An 18,541-nucleotide genomic window follows, 5' to 3' on the forward strand; every position below is an offset into this window, starting at 1 on the left:
TAAGGCAGTGCAGGGGTTGTTGTGACCCAAGGGCAGGACCCAGCACTTGGCCTTGTTGAACCTCAAACAATTGACCTTGGCCTATCAATCCAGCCTATCCAGATCCCTCTGCAGAGCCTTCCCACTCTCCAGCAGATCAGCACTCAAGCCCAAACTGGTGCTGTCTGGGCACCTACTGCAGGTGCACTCAGTCCCCTCATCCAAACCATCAATAAAGACATTAAACAGAGCTGGCCCCAGAGGTGAGCCTTGGGGAATGAAATTTATTTAATCTAACAACTAAGCCTTCCCCTTTAAGCTAACCTCAGACTAGTTCTGTGCTATTATTTTCTGCAGGACTACAGAGCTGAAGCAGGTCCAAAAGGTGCCATTGTGTTATTTAGCCCCAAGTGTGCCTGGCTGGCTCAGTAATAAATTCAGGAGCCATATAATATTTGATATGAGCTTTTTTATCTCCTACACGAGGAAGGCAGAAAGTGTAAAGCTGGAAGATTGCAAAAAATGCCAACACTTTCGAAATCCTGTAACAATATCCACACATTATTTGTTCTTGCAAATAGTCACATTGTTCATACCTGGCCACTGTTCCTAGCAAAGACTAACGCTAAGTTTTTCCAGGGCCAGATTTGCAGTAGGTATTCTCTGGGGTTTGCCCCTGTTGTTCTGGATGATTTCTTTGTGGGAAAAAAAAAAAAAAAAAAAAAAAGAAGTAACTTTTCTGTGCATTTTACAAGAAATTTCTGAAAATTATTTGAAGTGCTCAGTGTGTATTCTTTAGAACAGCTAATACTTCATGAGTATAGGTATTAGTATCTTTAATTTTCAGATAGAAATAGCACTGTTGTCATTTGAGTGCAGTATAGTGTGAGGGGGATTTGAACTTGAAAAAAAGCATCTCCATTATAGCAATTCTATATATGATTTTTATAATAATTGATTTAATTTTTTAATTTATGCCATTGTGTTATTATAGCAGACTACTTTAGAGAGAAAGGTAGGCGAATCAGCAGAAAACTTGGACTTCATCAACCTAAAGAGTGCTCATTAGGAAATAAAGTATAGAAGTTTGAAACTTTAAGTTAAATAAGAAACTGCTGCTTTACCACATTCCAGCTGCTGAGTTCCCTTCAGTTCCTTCAAGAACACTTGTGGGCTTGCTGCTCATAAAAGGACTACCCTATGTATCTGCCCTCTAAGTTTCTTAACTGAATTGAAAGTAATGTCTTCAATATTTGGTTTAAGATGCTCTGCTTTATCTTTCTAATGCTGTCACCCAAGGGACAAAGGAAATTGCTACATTAACACATTTTCAGGCTGTCCTGTACATCTTTGAGTAATAAAATATATTTTTATCATGTGAATTTGCATTGTCAATGACTGCAATAGAAAGTTATTTTAAACTGCAGTGGATTGCAAAGTTGTCTGGGGACAGTGGAGGAGGGACAACGTCACTACCAGGACTGAATCAGGCTGAGTGTACCATAGACCAGGCTTCATGATCTTTTCATCTTCAGAAACACGTCAACTATTAGCTCTCCAAGTCACATGAGAACAAAAGAATTTTTAGCTATACTTGATTCTAAATTTGCTCAGTTTTGAAGAAGAGTTTAAAAGCATGAATCCAAAAATCTCATTATTACTGGAAAAAAATCCACAGAAAAATCCTACACATATGAGTTACCATTTTTGAACAATCTGAAGTGTCAGTTTTATTCCCTGACAGCTCAAACACTCAAGAGCTGGTGACTAGGACACAGAGAAAGGCGTGATCTGATCCTTCTGCAAACCTCATGGAGATGTCATCGGGCTTTTAGAACAGTAATGATTCTGATGCCAAACCGTCAGGTGGAAAGGCAGAGAGCTGGCAGATGTGAACCAGCGAGCTCTGAACACCGCTGTCCCCCAGGAAGGGAGCCCAGGGCAGCCTCCCCAGTGGGTTTGTGGTATCAGGGCTGGCACAGCTCCCACACCCTCAGTGCCAGTGGAGTAAATCGGGTCCGAGACACTCAGTATTCTGAAATCAAAGCATCTGCTCAGCTGGAGCACACCCCATCCCACACACTGGCACAGCCACGGGCAGTAGGCCAAGCTTCCCCATGTGCTGGGGCAGCAGCTGATCTCTGCTGCAAGGCCAAGCGGGACAGCAGATTTCTGTGCCAACCCGTGGAATAATCCAGGTCGTTCACAGAAATAATGGTGAGCCCTGCTAATATTTCTGACTCCTCATATCTGTCACTCCAAAGTAAAACAGCCTCACCCTGTTCCTCCCCTTGTCTGCTGGGGAGTAGCCGAGTGCAAGGGCAGAGCTGGGAGAGGAGGAGCTGGGATCGGACTCTGTTCCCGAGGACATGCTGGGTTTGTTCCGGGGCACAGAGTGTCCCTCCTTCTTTATAGGAAAAAGGTGAGCTCGGGGGTTTGCTCGGGAGCCACACAGCTTCTTAAAATTGTTTTCGGCCACTGCTGGCAGATCTGAGAGCTTGAAATGGTTGGAAACTCGTGTTTCAGTTCCTGTGGTTTTCTGTGCATATTTGAGAGTAATGTAAATATTCAGGTCCTCTCGGGTTTTTTGGTTGGTTGGTTTGTTTTGGTTTTTTGTTGTTTGGTTGGTTTTTTTTTTTTTTACATTTTTGTGGGCCTGCTTCTAGCAGCAGTGACAATAATTTATAAAAACACAGGTTAATGAACTCTGATGGAAAAGAGACAAAAGCTTCTTTCACATCTTATTTTTAACTGACTAAATTTGGAACCAATTAAGACAGCAGAAACAATTGTTATGGGCTGTATCAGGTGGGCTTCCCATTGAATTTTATTGCTGATACAGGCAAATTTTGTGGGATTGGATTAAATGGTTCATCTGAAAACAACGAATAGACAGCCAGCCTCAGAAAGAAAAGCCTTTAAATTGCATTTTATATGAATAATTGGAAGTGTTTATTCACCATAAAATAGCCATAGAGCACCACCCTGTGGGGATTGCCATTCCTGAGGTTTCAAATTGTTTATCACTCCACATTTGCAGTCTTACCACAAATAATTAGGTATGCACTTGGCTTTCCCTGTGCAGACATCAGTGATTTTTACAGAGGGCAGGGTGGTCTGTCACTCAGTCCTGGTTACTTGGAGAGGCTCTGGCCTGCAGCCCATCCTGAGCTGCATTCAGTGTAGTACCAGCTCTCAAAAACTAACATAGTTGTTCCCGTTGTGGTTCCCTCTCCTGATCTCCTTCCACCCAGTACCCAGGGAGCAGAGAGAAAACTGTTCCACATTTGATTTTACCAGGCAGGAAGAGGCTTGACAGCTCAGCCCACCTCAACAGCTGCTGGTGCCAAAAGGATCCCAGGAATAGCATCTGAGAAGGTACCTGAAAGACTGCTGCAGCAGTGAGATCCTCTACCATAGCAAATCAGGCACACAGGAATTACCTCCTGAGGCAAGGGAAATAAATAGGAATTTTTAATAGCGTTTGTTACCTTTCATTACTGAGATTTTTCCACTGCACGTAAGTGTGCCTGCATTCATGCAAGGTTTTCTCAGGTTTGTTTTGGTTTTTTTTTTTAGAGAAAATGTTTGCAGCCTATTTTGATTGCCCAGGAGGCCCAGAAAATCTCTATATGAAAGAAGTGATGAAACCAGATCCAGGAGAAGGAGAAGTTCTTGTGAAGGTCTCTGCCAGTGCTCTGAATCGGGCTGATTTACTCCAGGTAAATGTATGTTAAGCAGATCTATGCACCTAAAAACAACACAGATTTTTCAAGCCCCTCTGTGAAGTCTTGACAGATCTAATGAGCTAAAAGAGTGTGGACCTGGTGAGCATTTGGATGGGAGAGTCCATAGGGTTGAAAGAAGACATGTTTGTTGATTCAGCAGATAAATGTTTTTGTCTCAGAGCAGTGCTGGGCTGGCATGGAAAGGCAGCTGCCTTTCAAAAAAACATGTAAAACCCAAACTCTGGTCTTTCTAGATCTTAGACCCTTTTCTGGGCATTTGGGATGAAAAGGAAGTGTTCCAATGGCACAGTTCCAGTGGGAGAAAATCATTCAGATTCACATTCAAATTATTATTTTGAGCTGCAAGCCATGCTCTGCAAATGGAGACCAAAGTACCTCCACAGTAGGGATTGGCCTGGACAAAGGAGACTCACAAATATTTCAATTTATTCTTATTTTAAGAATAAAACTTAGGAAGAATAATACTTAGGAAGCAAGAAGTGTTTCCAGAGGATAGAATATCCTCAAATTACTGCAACATTTGCACAGTGCAAAACCAGGATGAAACAAATAGGAATTTAGGCTGGTGACATGTGAATGAAATATTGCAAGTCATTACACTCACTGATGTTTGGCTTTTCCTTCCTTGCCTTCTCTTTTTATTTTAGAGGAGAGGGAAGTACCCTCCCCCCAAAGGAGCAAGTGATATTTTAGGCCTAGAAGCAGCTGGGAGCGTGGCTGGGCTGGGTCCTGGCTGCTCAGGCCAGTGGAAGATCGGCGATGCAGTGATGGCTCTGCTCTCCGGGGGAGGCCAGGCACAATACGTGACAGTGCCCGAAGGCCTCCTGATGCCAATTCCCAAAGATATGACTTTTACTCAGGCTGCAGCCATTCCTGAAGCCTGGCTAACAGCATTTCAGCTGCTCCATTTTGTAGGTGAGAGGCGCATTTGCCCATTTATCCCACCGAAACAGCTCATCTTCCTTTCTGTTACAAAATCCTCTCTTTGTTGCCTCCATCTGAATGTTGTTTGCTCTCAAAGAACCTTTTCACTGTCACTTTGTCCCTATGGGTCAGAATCTGGTATGCCAGACACAAATCCTTGAATCTTGACCACCTCTCCCCAATCACAACTGACCCTGCTGATTGCATATTTACAAGGAAGGATATGGAAAGATGGTCAGGTTTCTTTTCGTCTGTATTTTTCAGCTTGAATCACTGAATGGTTTGTGTTGAAAAGGATCTTAAAGATCATCTAATTCTACCCCCCTGCCATGGGCAGGGACACCTTCCATTAAGCCTAAACCCTGAAATTATTCATGTTCTCCACACACCTGAAAATACATCTTATTTCTAAGGATTTGGCTTCACTGCATGCATGACCGTATCATGAAGTTTACCACTAATTGCCTGTGGGTCTGCAGTAGCCAACATCTTGTACCTGGTTTAACAGAGATATTAATTGTAGGTAATTGTAGGTAAAATTCACTCTGAGCTGATTTAAAACAGACAGAAGCTCACATTCTTAATTTTAAAAATGCGCTGCCAAGGTAATAAACAGTAGCACTTCCCAGGGTTTTCCTCAGATGAGAAATATCCTTCTTCTACACTCTTCAGCAGTAGCATCTAAAAGATCCAATCAGGAACAACAGTTCCAAACATCCCTGCAGATTTGCTTTGAGAAGTGTTGCTTCCTAGAGGTTAGTGGGAGGCTACTTGGTGCCTCACTTTCAGTAGCAATCAGTGGAATACAAATTAATGCAACTGATAGATGGTAAAATGATTGGTAGGACTGGTCCTTAATATTAGCCAGCATTTCTGGTATTTCTCCATTGCTGAGTGCCTGATTTCTGAGTATGAACATCCTCCAAGTGTGTATGTTACTGATGATATAAAAAAGCTGTGAGTGCACTTCATTAAGCATCTTGGTCACAGATGCCCAGAACTGCACAGGGCCAAGACAAAGTCCTTCCACTGAGGCTGGTTAAATGATGTCCTGTCAGCACACTGAGACCTCTGCTACTTCTGGATTTGTCTCTTTTGTGAAGGCTATGAAGATGTAAACAAAGCCCAACCAAGGGCATCTCTTTCAACCTCCTCTTCAGTATCTTCCAGACTGTTCATGTTTTAATCCAAAGGTGATGCCAAAGGGTGACCACTTTCCTTATGGCCTCCTCCAGGTAAAGTACAGGAGGGCGAGACAGTGCTGATCCATGCTGGAGCCAGCGGGGTTGGCGTGGCAGCCATTCAGCTGGTGAGACTGGCAAAGGCTATTCCCATTGTGACAGCAGGAACTCAGGAGAAACTGGAAGCAACAGCAAATGCTGGAGCAGCTGCAGGGTTCAACTACAAGATTGAAGACTTCAGTGAAAAGGTCTTGGAGTTCACCCAAGGTAAAAATCTCTCTGTGAGAGGTGTGAATGAACCTCCCAATGTGTGCACACACAGTTTCAGCTGTCTCTTGGTGAGGGAGCAGACAGTAGCGACCCTGTTAGCACAACCTGACATCCTGTTCAGCCCAGAATGGGCCTTTCCTTTGTTTAATTGTGGTGTTTTCTGCATGGGCTCTCTTTGTCTGTGTTCATTTGGGCATAAATGTTGTGCCTTGTTATTGCTGCTTCCGAAGGAACTGTGGGACCAAATCCTCACACTTCGTGTTTGAATCATTACAGAATCATAGAATGGCCTGGGTTGGAAAGGATTTTAAAGATCATCCCGTTCCAACCCCCTGCCATGGGCAAGGACACTTTCCACTCAACCAGGTTGCTCAGAGTCCCATCCAAGCTGGCCTTGAACATTTCCAGGGATGGGAATCCACAGGTTCTCTGGGCAACCTGTGCCAAGGCCTCACCACGCTTAATTATTGAACAGTTAGAAAAATGTAGCTTTTCTAAGTATTTGGGGTGGTTTCTGCCTGAGTCTGCTTCTGGGTAACTGATGATTCTTTTTTTTGTGCCTGATTCTGTAATTTCTTACAAATCACTGTGCCAATTCCTAATTTCAGTAGAAAGACTTAAATAAGAATTGCAGGGTTGATTCTGCAATAAACCTATAAATAACAAGGTCTTAGTTTTGCCTGAAATTATCCTACACTGAATGCAGCTTGACTTCACTGCTGAAATCTCTTCTGTTTCTACTTGAGGTTCTGGAGTAGACATTATCTTAGATTGTGTTGGTGGCTCATACTGGGAGAAGAATCTCAACTGTCTGAATACTGATGGCCGGTGGATTATTTATGGACTGCTGAGTGGAGGTGAAGTCCGTGGGGATTTGCTGGCAAGGCTGCTTTCCAAAAGAGCCAGCATCCACACGAGCCTGTTACGGTCCCGAGACAAGGAGGCAAGTAGTGGCTATAAGCAGTGTGTGCAGTTTGATCTTAAAATCATTCATAGTTTTGAGAGCTTTCTTTTAAAACCAGTGTTAAACACATCCTTGCCAAAAAAGCCCCACCTTGAACTGTTACTACATACTTTGGAAAATGTCACAAAACTAAGTTAAAATGTCCTTTTTTCTATTTTTATCAAATTCCTCCCTGAATGAGAGTAATGACACCCAGGATTTCTTAATGTGCTTCATGAGTACCATCGTTTAGATATTTGGCCTAAGAAAAAATAAAGGTCCAGTGATTGGGCAGATTCTGTGCATGGTTTAAGACAGAATATTTACAAGAACTTTATATCAGTTTGATTTAAATGGCTCTGCACTGAGCTTACAACACTTGCTTTGGAGAATTTCATTCAATTAAGATGCAATAAATCTAAAAGCTTTCTTCTTGTTTGTAATTTAGACCGGTCAGGTGTTTTTATCTCCATTTCACTATGAGAATGTCAGAAGGTGTCTCCTTGAGGGCTGTGTACGTTTTAAACGCCGCGCTCAAAGACACCTCAGTCAGTGAAATGATGGGAAATAACCCTGAAGGTGTTTTCTCTCCCCAGTACAAGGAGCGGCTGGTCAGAGCCTTCACAGAGGAGGTGCTGCCCCATTTTTCCGGAGGGGCTTCCCCGCGTCTCCAGCCCCTCGTGGACAGCGTTTACCCCCTGCACGCCATCGCCGAGGCACACAGGGCGATGGAGGAAAACAGGAACATCGGCAAAATCGTCATCGAAATTCCCGTTTGCTTCAAGAAAGGGCCGCTGCAGTAGCTGCTCTGGGACAGTCACTGCGGGGACTGCACTGCGGTCATCCTGCCGCTCCTGCTCCAAACCAGACCGATTCGTGTGGGGGGCGAGGAAGGGGAAAGGCTATGGAAGCGTTTATTAAAGATGTATCTGTCGCAATTCTGGCACCGCGGATGGAAGGCGCGGGGCCGGGCCGGGGCCGGGGTCACGTGGGGCTAGCTGCCGGGGTCACGTGGGGCTAGCTGCCGGGGTCACGTGGGGCTAGCTGCCGGGGTCACGTGGGGCTAGATGCCGGGGTCACGTGGGGCTAGACGCCGGGGTCACGTGGGGATAGCTGCCGTGTCACGTGGGCCGGTGCACGCCGGGATAGATCCGGTTCCGTGAGGGGAGCGCGCGCTGCCCGCCGGGATAGATCCGGGTCTCCTGCCCGCCGCTCCCGGTCCCTGCCGCTCTCTCCGTTCCAGGCTCGGTCCCCGCCGTTGTCTCCGCTCCAGCCTTCTTCCCCGCCGGTGTTTCCGTCCCAGGCCGCGGCCCCCACCCACCGCCCGCCGCCATGGCGATGCAAGCAGCCAAACGAGCCAACGTGAGTGCCCTGCCCTGTCCCGTCCCTGCCGGGGTGGGCTCCTGCTTCGTCCCGCTTCAGGCACCTCGCTGCTCTGACGGGAACCCGGCAGGGGGGTGGAACTGGGTGATGTTTAAGGCTCCTTCCAGTCCCAACCATTCCGTGGTTCAGTGATTCCACGATTTAACCCGTAAGCTGCTGGGTTTAAGGTTTGTAATACGTGCCTTGGGTCTAACACACCGCCTGTCCTTCCCCCATCAGATCCGGCTCCCTCCGGAGGTCAACCGGATCCTGTACATCAGGAACCTGCCGTACAAAATCACGGCCGAGGAGATGTACGACATTTTTGGGAAGTACGGGCCCATCCGGCAGATCAGAGTGTGAGTATTTCAGGTTTTTTGGGCCGTGAAGGGTTTCACGTGCTCCAGTGTCAGTGTTCTTGCCGCGGTGGTGGGAGCTGGGTTCCACAGCTGGAAAGGTTCAATGCCCTGGAGCAGCGCCCCGAGTGCCAGAGTGGGATGTGATGATGCTCTTAACAAATGAATTTGTTAGAAAATTACTGTGCTGGGAGGTGGGGAGAAGGAGCTTAAATTTGAAATGAACTTGGGGATGTTGATAAAATATGAGAGACTAGTTTGCTTAACTTTCAAATACAGCTGAGGTTTTACCTTGATTTGGGGTAAAAATAGGAAAGGCAGAAGTAGAGCACAAACAGTATTCCTGCTTTATGAGTATCCAATAATTGATCAGTGGGAAAACAGAGATGCTGCTCTTGCTGGACCAGTGAACTAGAAACAAATACTAGGAGCAACCCCTGTGTGCCACAGACAGGATGTCCTCGAGCCAAACCGGGTCTGGATAGTGGAGATGTGACTGTGCCTTTGGTTCTGAAATGCATGGAGATTGTACATGCCTGCAGCAGCTCTGAGGTTCTTCTCCTGGTTAGTTCCAATGTTTAGGACCTGAGCTTTGATCATCACAGGAGGGTTGGCTGGGACCTTAAAGACCAGCTCATTCCAATCCCCTGCCATGGGCAGGGACACTGTAGGTTACCGGGGGTTCTGGGGTCCAGTCGGGACGGCCGGACGTAGACGGTGACGGATGGAGACGAGAGATCTCTATAGGCAGGTCTTGGGACACAGCCGGTTTATTGTAAAAGGCTTGGGTATTGGGGCACTGCTCAGAGCTGGTAGACTCAGCTCTGAGCAGGCCCAAGAGAGCAAGAGAGTAAACGGGTGAGAGAGAGAGAGTGTAAGAGCAAGAGTAAGAGCAAGAATAGAAGTGGAAGTGAGGAATGTCTGAAGTCCTGGTTACAATACAATAAATCATCTTCTGTACTGAATATTCTAATTGTCACTAACCAATCTAATACAAGATACAAATCCTATAGCATTTACATACAGCCTATAAGAGTTCTTATATTACCATAGAGTGTTACATCTTAACTTCTAAAAACTACTCTTTGGACCCCTTCTGCTGAGCTAGTAGGGTCTGCTCTGACCCTTGGACCTGTTTGCAAGCAGAGGGTATTGTTCCATCAAGAGGGGATTACTTCAGTCGGCCATACCATTGTTTTCTAGTTGTTCAGTAACTAAGACCTGGTATTTCAAAAGTGGCTTTCATTTCGATGTTGCCTGTAGTTTTCATATTCCCAAAATCTTTTGTCAGGCAATCATATTTCCAAGGCTTTCCTGTTTCATCTTCCCCAACAGGACACCTTCCACTAGACCAGGTTGCTCTGAGCCCCATCCAACACTTCTAGGGATGGAGCATCCACAGCCTCTCTGGGCAGCCTGTTTGAGTGTTCACTGTGTAAAGTGAGTGTTACAGATTTGCCCTCAGTAAGCAAAGGACACCAAGGGGACATGTGCTGCTGGTGCCATGCTAGGAAGTGACACTGGACAGACCCTTCTTGCGCAGAGAAGCGCAGACTGGAGAAGTGGCTGAAGGAACAACGGGCAGTGTAAACACTGCCTGACTAAATAGGTGGAATTCTTTGCTAATGAGCATAAAGAAGAGCTAGTACTTGAGTTTTCTGAAAACGTGGGCTGGAACAGCATGACAGTGGGACCTATTGAGAATTAGGACTTACCAAGAGTTTTCCATTGAAGCAACGTGCTAGCTTGTGCATCCAGTGGTTTGTTCAGAGCTACTAATTAACATTGCTTCCCACAGAAATCCCAACGTCATCAGTGACAAGGCATAACGTGTAAGCCCCTTTGTGAAGGCTTTTGTGCTTTGTGCAGTTTTTATCCCATTCTCCTCCTCACTTTTGCACACACCTCAGTGTGGATATGTGTGATACCATTTGTCCTCAGGAGTTCTCAGAAGCACCTTAGAGACAGTTGTTCTGATTTTAAGTCTCTCTAGGTGTCTTTTAGTCGAGACTTTTGGGATCTGTAAACTCTGCAGCCCCTGTGGGCTCATTACTGTTACGCGTCCAGACCTGTGTCCCATCCTTCAGGCAAAGGGCATGGAACTGCTCCCATGGGTGATGGCTGTGCCTTGGCTTGCACCAGCAGGGCTGTTCTGAACCTCTTAAATTGACTTTGTGATATGCCAGGAGCCCTGTTCTATCCTAGGGCCACATCTGATCCAGCCAGCCACTAACTGACAGCCAGGTCTTGTAACATTAAGTAAAAGCTAATTGCTATAATAAAGACTGAAATTACTTCCAGACATATGACAGCCCTGACAAAAGGTACTGATAGTTGTTGCGGAGAGGTGCATTTCCCTTATGGAGCTCATTTTACTGTTGTCTCTGGCTCTGAACTGTTTGGTGTGGAAAGCAGGGATGTAGTTTAATACCTAGAAAAAAATAAAAAATTGTTTTTAGTGAAGTTGCATTAGTTCAGCTAATCTCAGTCACTGTGAAATAAACAAACTATTTCTTGTTCATTTTATGTAACCTTGAATCTGACCTTTGCTCTGCAGTGGAAATACCCCTGAGACCAGAGGAACAGCCTACGTGGTCTATGAGGACATCTTCGATGCCAAGAACGCCTGTGACCACCTGTCGGGGTTCAACGTGTGCAACAGATACCTCGTGGTTCTGTACTACAATGCAAACAGGGTACGTGCACCTGGGCTGGGGAAGTCACCTCTCAACAGAGCTGTCACAAAAAACCAACCCCAGCATCAGTTTGTAAACGCAGTTGTGTGGGTATTTCTAAGAAATAAAACCCAAACTGTTAGAGGGAGTGAATGGGATACATGGTCAGTTTCACATTTACTTGGTGACTTGTGTGCAAAAAAAGTACTTTTGGACAAAGGGAGTGAAAAACATGTTTGTGAGGGATGTACTCTGGAGAAGAGGGTGCAGAAGCTCCACAACTGCACAGCTGCAGCAAGAGGTGAGATCTTGTTTATGGGTAAAAAGTCTGCAGTTCTCGTCCCTGTCACTGACAGTGTCCAGGGCCCTGTGACATTCTCCAGGGCAAGAATCAAACAGCGCTCTCTGTGTGTGTGTGATGGTGGTGGGAGTTCACAGTGATGTCTGCGATACAGGGAAATAACTTGTCATAAGATGAGACTTCTTTTGTCTTCTGACATTTTTTATTTTCCTAATTACAGGCATTCCAAAAGATGGACACAAAGAAGAAAGAAGAACAGCTTAAGCTTCTCAAGGAAAAATACGGAATTAACACAGACCCACCAAAATAAACTGATCTTTTTTGGAAAACTGTTTTCAAATGCTGCCGTCGAGTTCTTGGCCTAAACATAGGAATTTTTAACAAAGTGTAATTTTTTCTCTTACAAATTTGATAAGCTGCAATATGAGTCTTTGTATCTTCAGATTAGAATTAAATTCATGTAGAACATGGGGAGATCTGCTTTAATATTAAATCCCCCAAGGCAACATGCCTTCTCTGTTCTGAGGGTGACCTGGTAAAGGCTGCATTGACCTGTTTTGAGCAGGAGCTTTCAGAAACAGACCGAGCAGGTTCTGTGACTGAACAAAGCAAGCCCAAGCCCATGTTTGTAACAAAGTTTCTTTCACAAACTGTAGAAGACGAACAGCCTTTTAAAAGGATCCAGCTGATATGGGGACTCCAGACCAAGTACCTTGTTCCCAGGGATGGTGCCAGCTTTGATCAGCTGCAGTGGAACAACCCAGCTCTCACAATACAAAAAAAAGTGTCTGAGGGCTTTGTGGTGTGTCCCAGGTTTGACTGAGGATTTGGTGTGAATTGAAGAACACATGACCAAAATGAGGCAGTAGATGAAGGTTTTCATTTTGATACCTGTAGTGCAATTGTTTTCTACTTGGCATGGTTGAGCTGTAACACATTTTCTGTACATACCGTTTTAGGTGTAGCATCTGGTGGAAGAAAAACAAATTTACCTTTTTTTTGGCTCTTTTTTTAGTACTCATGTCCTGTGTATAGAGATAAGTGTGATCCACAGTGTGCATAACTAGTATCTCGGAATTGGGAAAGAATAACGTCTGTCTGTGTTCTGAACCAGCTGGAACATGTGTGAACATGAGCAGTATCCTGCCTTGGGAGGATTTATTTGCATGAATGTAATGTTTCACTCCCTGACCAGACAACTTCCAGCCAGTGCAGAACCAGGACAGATGCAAACATACTTTGCTTGAGATTTGTAATTCAGTTTTGTTTTTCAGTATATCGTACTGTGATAAAGAAATGCTCCCATTTTCTGAAATTAGGTTTTTGTTGGATTCTGTCACTTGAGGAACAATGCTGTGTCCATTTGATGAAAAAATAAATGCATATTTTGCTTTTTTTCATCAAGGCTTGCTTCATGCTGCACTCCTCCTGCATGTAACCTGTCCTGTTAGAAGGGAGTCATTCATCACCCGAGTGTTTGGTGCAGGTAGGAGCTGTGGCACTTCTGTCTCCATGTGTACAGGGGTGTCCGTGTGTGTCACGGGTGACGGGAGGGTGCCCAGCTGTAGGAACAATGTCCAGATCTCACCTGGAGGAGATCCCTGGCAGCTGCCCTATGCTGTGCACCTTGTTTTGCAGCTGGAAGGGGCTCACAGCAATATTCACATTTACTGTCTGGAACCAAGACAAACTAAACACTTGTCATTTTGTACTGAATTGTCCTATTTTCTTTGTTCTTAAAGAAGCTATTACAAATTAATAAATCAGATGCTACAAAGAAAAGTTCAGTAATGGCTCATGGAGAGTGAGCCTCAAGCCAGCTCTGGGGGAAGGCAGCCACGATGGCTCCCGTGTGATTTCAGCTTGGGGTGGGTGCTCAAAGTCCCATCTTGTGCCTGACCCAGGAGCATCCCACTGGAGCAGATCTGCCCTTGCACACAGGCTTTGGGGATGTGAGCCAGAGCCACTCTTGGTGTGTGATTCCTCCATCCCTGCATCCTTCCCTTAAAACTGATGCCGCCTTTTGCAGCAAGAAACCTTGCAGGCCGCAGTGACCCTGGCTGAGGTTGGGAACAGGTACTGAGAGACCTGGAGCTGGGAAGCTGGGTTAGGTGAGCAGTCCCTCCATGGCCAGCCTGGCTGCCAGGTCCTGCCTATCAGATTAACACAAACTGAGAGTTCTCAGGCAAGAACCAGATTGCATTAAAAATGTTGAAATTAATGAAATCCTGCTGGGGAATTTGCTTCTATGTGAACATCCACAGCCTTTCAAGGGTTACAAACTGCTCTGCTCCCAAATATATATCTTCTACATATATAAATATATCTATTTATATGAGCCATGTATATATGTACACATCCATGTACCAAACACTTGGATAACTGAAATCATTTACACCAACTGCTGGGCATTGAGAAGACTCCTTGCTGTAACAGGAACTGGAGGTGCTTGTTGCCATGCTGGATTTATGGTTCTAATAAATAATGAACACTGATAATAAATACCAGAGTGACAATAATGGTGCTGGGTGCTGCCAGCCTTGTTTTAAATCATATGCAAATACCACATTGCTTCTGTCAATAGCAGAGAGCATAGTGCTTGCACTGCAGTGTCTGTTTTGATGAGGATTTGGTGCTGTTTGAAAAACACATATAAAAAGCAATTCTTTAGGGTAATAGGATTAATAAAAATTCCTTCAATGAATCCTCAAGATCAGCAGCTTTTGATTTCTCTGAGAGCTCAGCTGCTGCCTTTCATTAAATATTCCATTTCATAGTTTTTCTTCTAGTGCCTGTTCAGGGCTTTCAGTGTCCCTGCACATGTAAAATGAAATAATAATTTGTACCTGCAAGACAGGGGGAATGGAAATGGAATGCCCGGAGGACTGTTTTGATGAGATCTGCTCAAGATTTTGTTTGAAATGTAATATCAAAGAACAGGGAAATGAGTTCAGCTCATGAATGGCAGAGGGCCAGTAAATAAAGCAGATGTTACCAGCCTCGGCACTCTGCATCTGTGCTGGCTCTGTGTGTGCTCACTTCCCGTTTAATTTTTCAGGAAGTAGGACATGAAATTAAGACTGGAAGGTCATTTTTTTTTCCACTGATGCTGTTTAGAAATTAGTAACAAGAGTATATCTGATTACACAAGCAATGACAGTAAATTTTTTCCAATCTATTATATAGGGGTAATAATTATATGTACTGTGTTGATTGATGATACAATTAAATAAATTAACGCATTTGCAGTCAAATAAAGAGCTGAAGATTACATTTCCTTGAAGACTTAATTTCCCTAAGTATCACAAAGCACAATTAGTTTTCCTTTCAGATTTTTTCTTTTTAATGAAATTGGCATGAAAAATGTAATAATCCCTGTTTCCAACCAAGGTCTCTGCAGAGAGGAGGCGATGAGGGAGAGCTTCATCAGCCAGCTGTAATAAGGATTTTACAGAGTGGGTAATGGCTGGTTGTACTGTGAAGGCAGAGGGGAAGAGCATAGCAGCAGCTCTGCAGATAGAGGGGATAAGATTGAGTACAATCAGCTCTCAGAGCCCAGCAGGAACGTGGTTTCCCTGGTAAGGAACTTGGAAGGGCAGAGCCGTGCCCTGCCTGTTGCCTCAGATGCAGCAGAAGCTCCCAAACAGCAAGGCCAAGTGGGAATGGAGGGAGCACAGGGCCATTCCAGGGTCACTCACACAATCCTTGGCATCGCCATTCACCGTTGGGGCTTTTCAGGAAAGGGCCCAAACCAGGTGCCAGTCTCTGGTGAGACCCCACCTGCAGTGCTGTGTCCAGCCCTGGGGTTCCCAGCACAGGGAGGATGTGGACCTGTTGGAGCCACTCCAGAGATGGGACACCAGGATGATCAGAGGGATGGAGCACCTCTCCCATGAGGAAAGGCTGGGAGAATTGGGATTGTTCAGCCTGGGAAAGAGAAGCTTTGGGGTGACCTAATTGTGGCATTCCAGTACCTGAAGGGTGCTGACAAGAAAAATAGACTATTTACAAGAACATGTACTGACAGGACAAGGGGGAATGGCTTCAAACTAGCAGAAGGTAGGGTGAGATCATGTATTAGGAAAAAACTGTACTGTCAGGATGGTTAGACACTGGAACAGGATGCCCATGGAAGCTGTGGATGTCCCATCCCTGGAAGTGTTCAAGGCCAGGTTGGATGGGGCTTTGAACAACCTCATCTAGTGGAAAGTGTCCCAGCCCATGGCAGAGGGGTTGGAATAAGATGACCTTTAAAGTCTCTTCCAACCCAAACCATTCTGTGATTCTGTGATACTTTGGATTTTTTTCTATTTTGTAATAAGCAACTAACTTAAACTGGACCATTGAGAGGAACAGCTTAGACCAATGTGCTGAATCAAACTGTGTTTGACAAGCACAACAGGCCACACCACCTTTAACCAAGACTTTAGGAGGTGCAGTCTGTGACCCAGTGGTGAAAGGAAGGCCAGCAACAGAGGCCAGGGCAGTGGCAAAGGAGAGAGGGACCTTTTCAAATGATTTGGGAAAGGTGGTGGACATCAGATCCTGACAGATCTAATTACGAATTTTTTAACAGGAAATTACCCTGTCCTAAATAAAAGAACTATTAGTGGACGTTGTAACACAGCTGCTGCAGTGACCTGAGATTTCCACCAAAAAAAGGGTTCTGAAAATCCTTTCATTTCTTTATGGAATGCAGAGAAAAAAAAAATTACACTGCTCAGTGTATAACAACCTGTAAGATACGGATTTATGGGTTTATTAATTAACAAGCTGAAATAAATGCAGCTCTGTGGGTAAAATGAACATCTGGAAAGAGAAGACCACAGGCCATGGTCCCTGGCCAGATCATCAGTCTTGCTGCTCTGTGCTCATTCCCTCTCCCATCTCCAGGAGGTGGCACCTGGGGTCACCTCTGTAGCTTGCTGTCTGAGTGCTGGAGTGTTCTCCTTACACAGATAAAAGAACACAGCACAACTGTTTGAAATATTCCCATCAAAACATCCATTAGTAGAAAACCATGCAAATAGTCTATAGTCAAGTTAAAGAAAAGTAACATCAGAACCCAGTGATGCTCTGGTTTTTTACAGCAGAGAGGAAAAATGAGCCTAATGGAAAGAAATCAGACTTAGACAAGGCAAAATAACAGCACAGAGAAAGCTTCACTGATCAGGTCCTGCTCCCAAATCCAGGTGAATTACAGCGTACACATCTTCCTGTCCCCAGAGGAGAAACCAGCATTTCATGAACTCATATAACCAGCAAATGAAATAAATATTGCTGAGTCTCAAGTGCCAGAGGCCCGGTGCACAGTAAGTTTGCAGGCTTTGTAAACAGCAGCAGCTGATGCAGCCCAAAAACCCCAGAGTGTTCAGTGGCCACATCATCCCACAGATTTCTGTTGAAAGGTGGATGCACAAAATCCTGCTCTTTTCTAGCCTTGCTCAGCTCCAGTAGAAAATATTACAGTAGTTTTACTGTTGTAAAGGCACAGAATTAGCCCAGCACTGCATCTCTTTGACAAGCAGCACCTTCCACCTCTTCAGCAACCAGATTTTGGCCAGAGTTGCGGGGCCATAGAGGCAGGGGAAATGGAGAGTCAGGAAACCTCTCTGTCCCAGCAGCCCTTACTTGCATGTACCTCTGGTCCCACAGAGATCTTCCACTGGGCCATCTCTAATAGAAGCAGTGCATGGAGCTACATGTACTTCATATAAGAGGAATAACTAACCAAAGATGGGTTGATGGTTGAAGAACTTCCTATACAGCAAAAAGTATCCTGGTGGCCGGAAGAGAAAAACAGGAAGAGAAACTGTAAAGTATCAAGATTTTATTGTTTTATATATATACTTATAATTCTTAAATGAGACAGTATTTTTTAAAACAGCAGCAAGCAGAACGTACAAGTTGAGAAAAGTGGCAGCGCAGGTAACTCTGTTTGGCTAATGCCCGTTCATGTACAAGGTGTACATTGGATTTTTTTTTTTTGAGCACCTTTTGTGGTTTTTATTTTTTCTTGGTTTAAGTGTACAGTAAGGCAGTGGTTTTTTCAATAAGGAATATATATATATATTTATATTTATATATATTTTCAGTCATCACCGTGAATTCTTCGTACATGCAAATTAAATAAAATGTACAACTTGAAAATGTTACACCGGGAGACGTTTTTCCTCAGAGCAGAGCTTCTATTAAAAGGCAAATACGGACACCACAAAGTTATAAAAGAGAAGGAAGGCAGAGGAAATCAAGCGTCAGGTGCTACTGACAGGACAGCTCGAGCAGGGAAGGTTGGGATTCCAGTGAAGATTCCTCCCACCGCTGGCAAGGCAGGAAGGAACGGATGGTTATTAACAGATGTCTCCAGCCAACTCCCTCGGGAAGGTTCACTCTAACCTGAGAAGCTCCACGTCAAAGAGGAGGGTGGCATTGGGAGGTATGACCCCAGGGTGGCCTGTGGCTCCATAGGCCATCTCAGGTGTGCAGGTCAACTTTGCTCTTTGTCCTAAGCTCATCTGGGTTTTGGATGGCAGAGAAAGGAAAAGAGAAGACAAAAAAAACAGGATTAGGAGGAAAACAAAATAAAACTCCCACTACTTGGCAGATTTACAGAATCAAGGAGGGTTGGGATCACCAGATTCACAGAATTGTTTAGTTTGGAAAAGACCTTTAAGATTATTGAGTCTGGGGCTTGGAAGGAGAAGATCTTTAAGGTCCCTTCCAGCCCAAGCCACTCTATGATTCTGAATCAAAACGGGTTTGCTTCAAGCTGAAGCTGCCACAAACAGCTCAGACATGGGC

The 18,541-nt window shown here is 44.8% G+C and overlaps 3 protein-coding genes across 8 annotated transcripts in view; 2 read left to right on the forward strand and 1 right to left on the reverse strand.

Moving 5' to 3' along the window:
• The first annotated feature begins 2,108 nt into the window (after positions 1 to 2,108).
• TP53I3 (tumor protein p53 inducible protein 3) lies at positions 2,109 to 7,984 on the forward strand. 5 transcript variants are annotated; one of them, XM_048299860.1, is made up of 7 exons: positions 2,156 to 2,196; positions 3,280 to 3,357; positions 3,559 to 3,701; positions 4,376 to 4,643; positions 5,888 to 6,100; positions 6,850 to 7,046; positions 7,643 to 7,984. In XM_048299860.1, the coding sequence occupies exons 3-7, from the start codon at positions 3,564 to 3,566 to the stop codon at positions 7,847 to 7,849; spliced, it is 1,023 nt and encodes a 340-aa protein (XP_048155817.1). In that variant the 5' UTR covers positions 2,156 to 2,196; positions 3,280 to 3,357; positions 3,559 to 3,563; the 3' UTR covers positions 7,850 to 7,984. The 5 variants fall into 5 exon arrangements, with proteins under 5 accessions (XP_048155820.1, XP_048155817.1, XP_048155815.1 ...); XM_048299858.1 differs by lacking the exon at positions 2,156 to 2,196 and adding an exon at positions 2,224 to 2,401; XM_048299863.1 differs by lacking the exon at positions 3,280 to 3,357 and having other exon boundaries at positions 2,109 to 2,196.
• Positions 7,985 to 8,189: 205 nt separating this feature from the next.
• On the forward strand, positions 8,190 to 13,140 carry SF3B6 (splicing factor 3b subunit 6). The gene is made up of 4 exons (XM_048298781.1): positions 8,190 to 8,408; positions 8,649 to 8,767; positions 11,322 to 11,460; positions 11,961 to 13,140. Exons 1-4 carry the CDS (start codon positions 8,379 to 8,381, stop codon positions 12,048 to 12,050), a joined length of 378 nt encoding a protein of 125 aa, XP_048154738.1. The 5' UTR covers positions 8,190 to 8,378; the 3' UTR covers positions 12,051 to 13,140.
• A 4,415-nt stretch (positions 13,141 to 17,555) lies between these two features.
• Positions 17,556 to 18,541, reverse strand: part of FKBP1B (FKBP prolyl isomerase 1B) — a 45,014-nt gene continuing 44,028 nt past the window's right edge. For both annotated transcript variants that reach the window (XM_048299077.1, XM_048299076.1), the window contains one exon: positions 17,556 to 18,255. In XM_048299077.1, coding sequence (XP_048155034.1) covers positions 18,127 to 18,255 — 129 coding nt within the window. In that variant the 3' untranslated portion in view covers positions 17,556 to 18,126. The remainder of the gene's footprint in view (positions 18,256 to 18,541) is intronic.

This window comes from Corvus hawaiiensis, chromosome 3 (genome assembly GCF_020740725.1).
Source record: "Corvus hawaiiensis isolate bCorHaw1 chromosome 3, bCorHaw1.pri.cur, whole genome shotgun sequence".
NCBI classification, from domain to species: Eukaryota; Metazoa; Chordata; class Aves; order Passeriformes; family Corvidae; genus Corvus; species Corvus hawaiiensis.

Excerpts from the sequence above, each read along its gene's own strand:
- TP53I3 (XM_048299863.1), top strand. The coding sequence starts at position 3,564 with ATGTTTGCAGCCTATTTTGATTGCCCAGGAGGCCCAGAAAATCTCTAT. Across the intron at positions 3,702-4,375 it reads ATCGGGCTGATTTACTCCAG|AGGAGAGGGAAGTACCCTCC; the intron begins GTAAATGTATGT and ends TTTTTATTTTAG. Across the intron at positions 7,047-7,642 it reads TACGGTCCCGAGACAAGGAG|TACAAGGAGCGGCTGGTCAG; the intron begins GCAAGTAGTGGC and ends TTCTCTCCCCAG.
- SF3B6 (XM_048298781.1), top strand. The coding sequence starts at position 8,379 with ATGGCGATGCAAGCAGCCAAACGAGCCAAC. Across the intron at positions 8,409-8,648 it reads AAGCAGCCAAACGAGCCAAC|ATCCGGCTCCCTCCGGAGGT; the intron begins GTGAGTGCCCTG and ends TTCCCCCATCAG. Across the intron at positions 11,461-11,960 it reads TGTACTACAATGCAAACAGG|GCATTCCAAAAGATGGACAC; the intron begins GTACGTGCACCT and ends TCCTAATTACAG.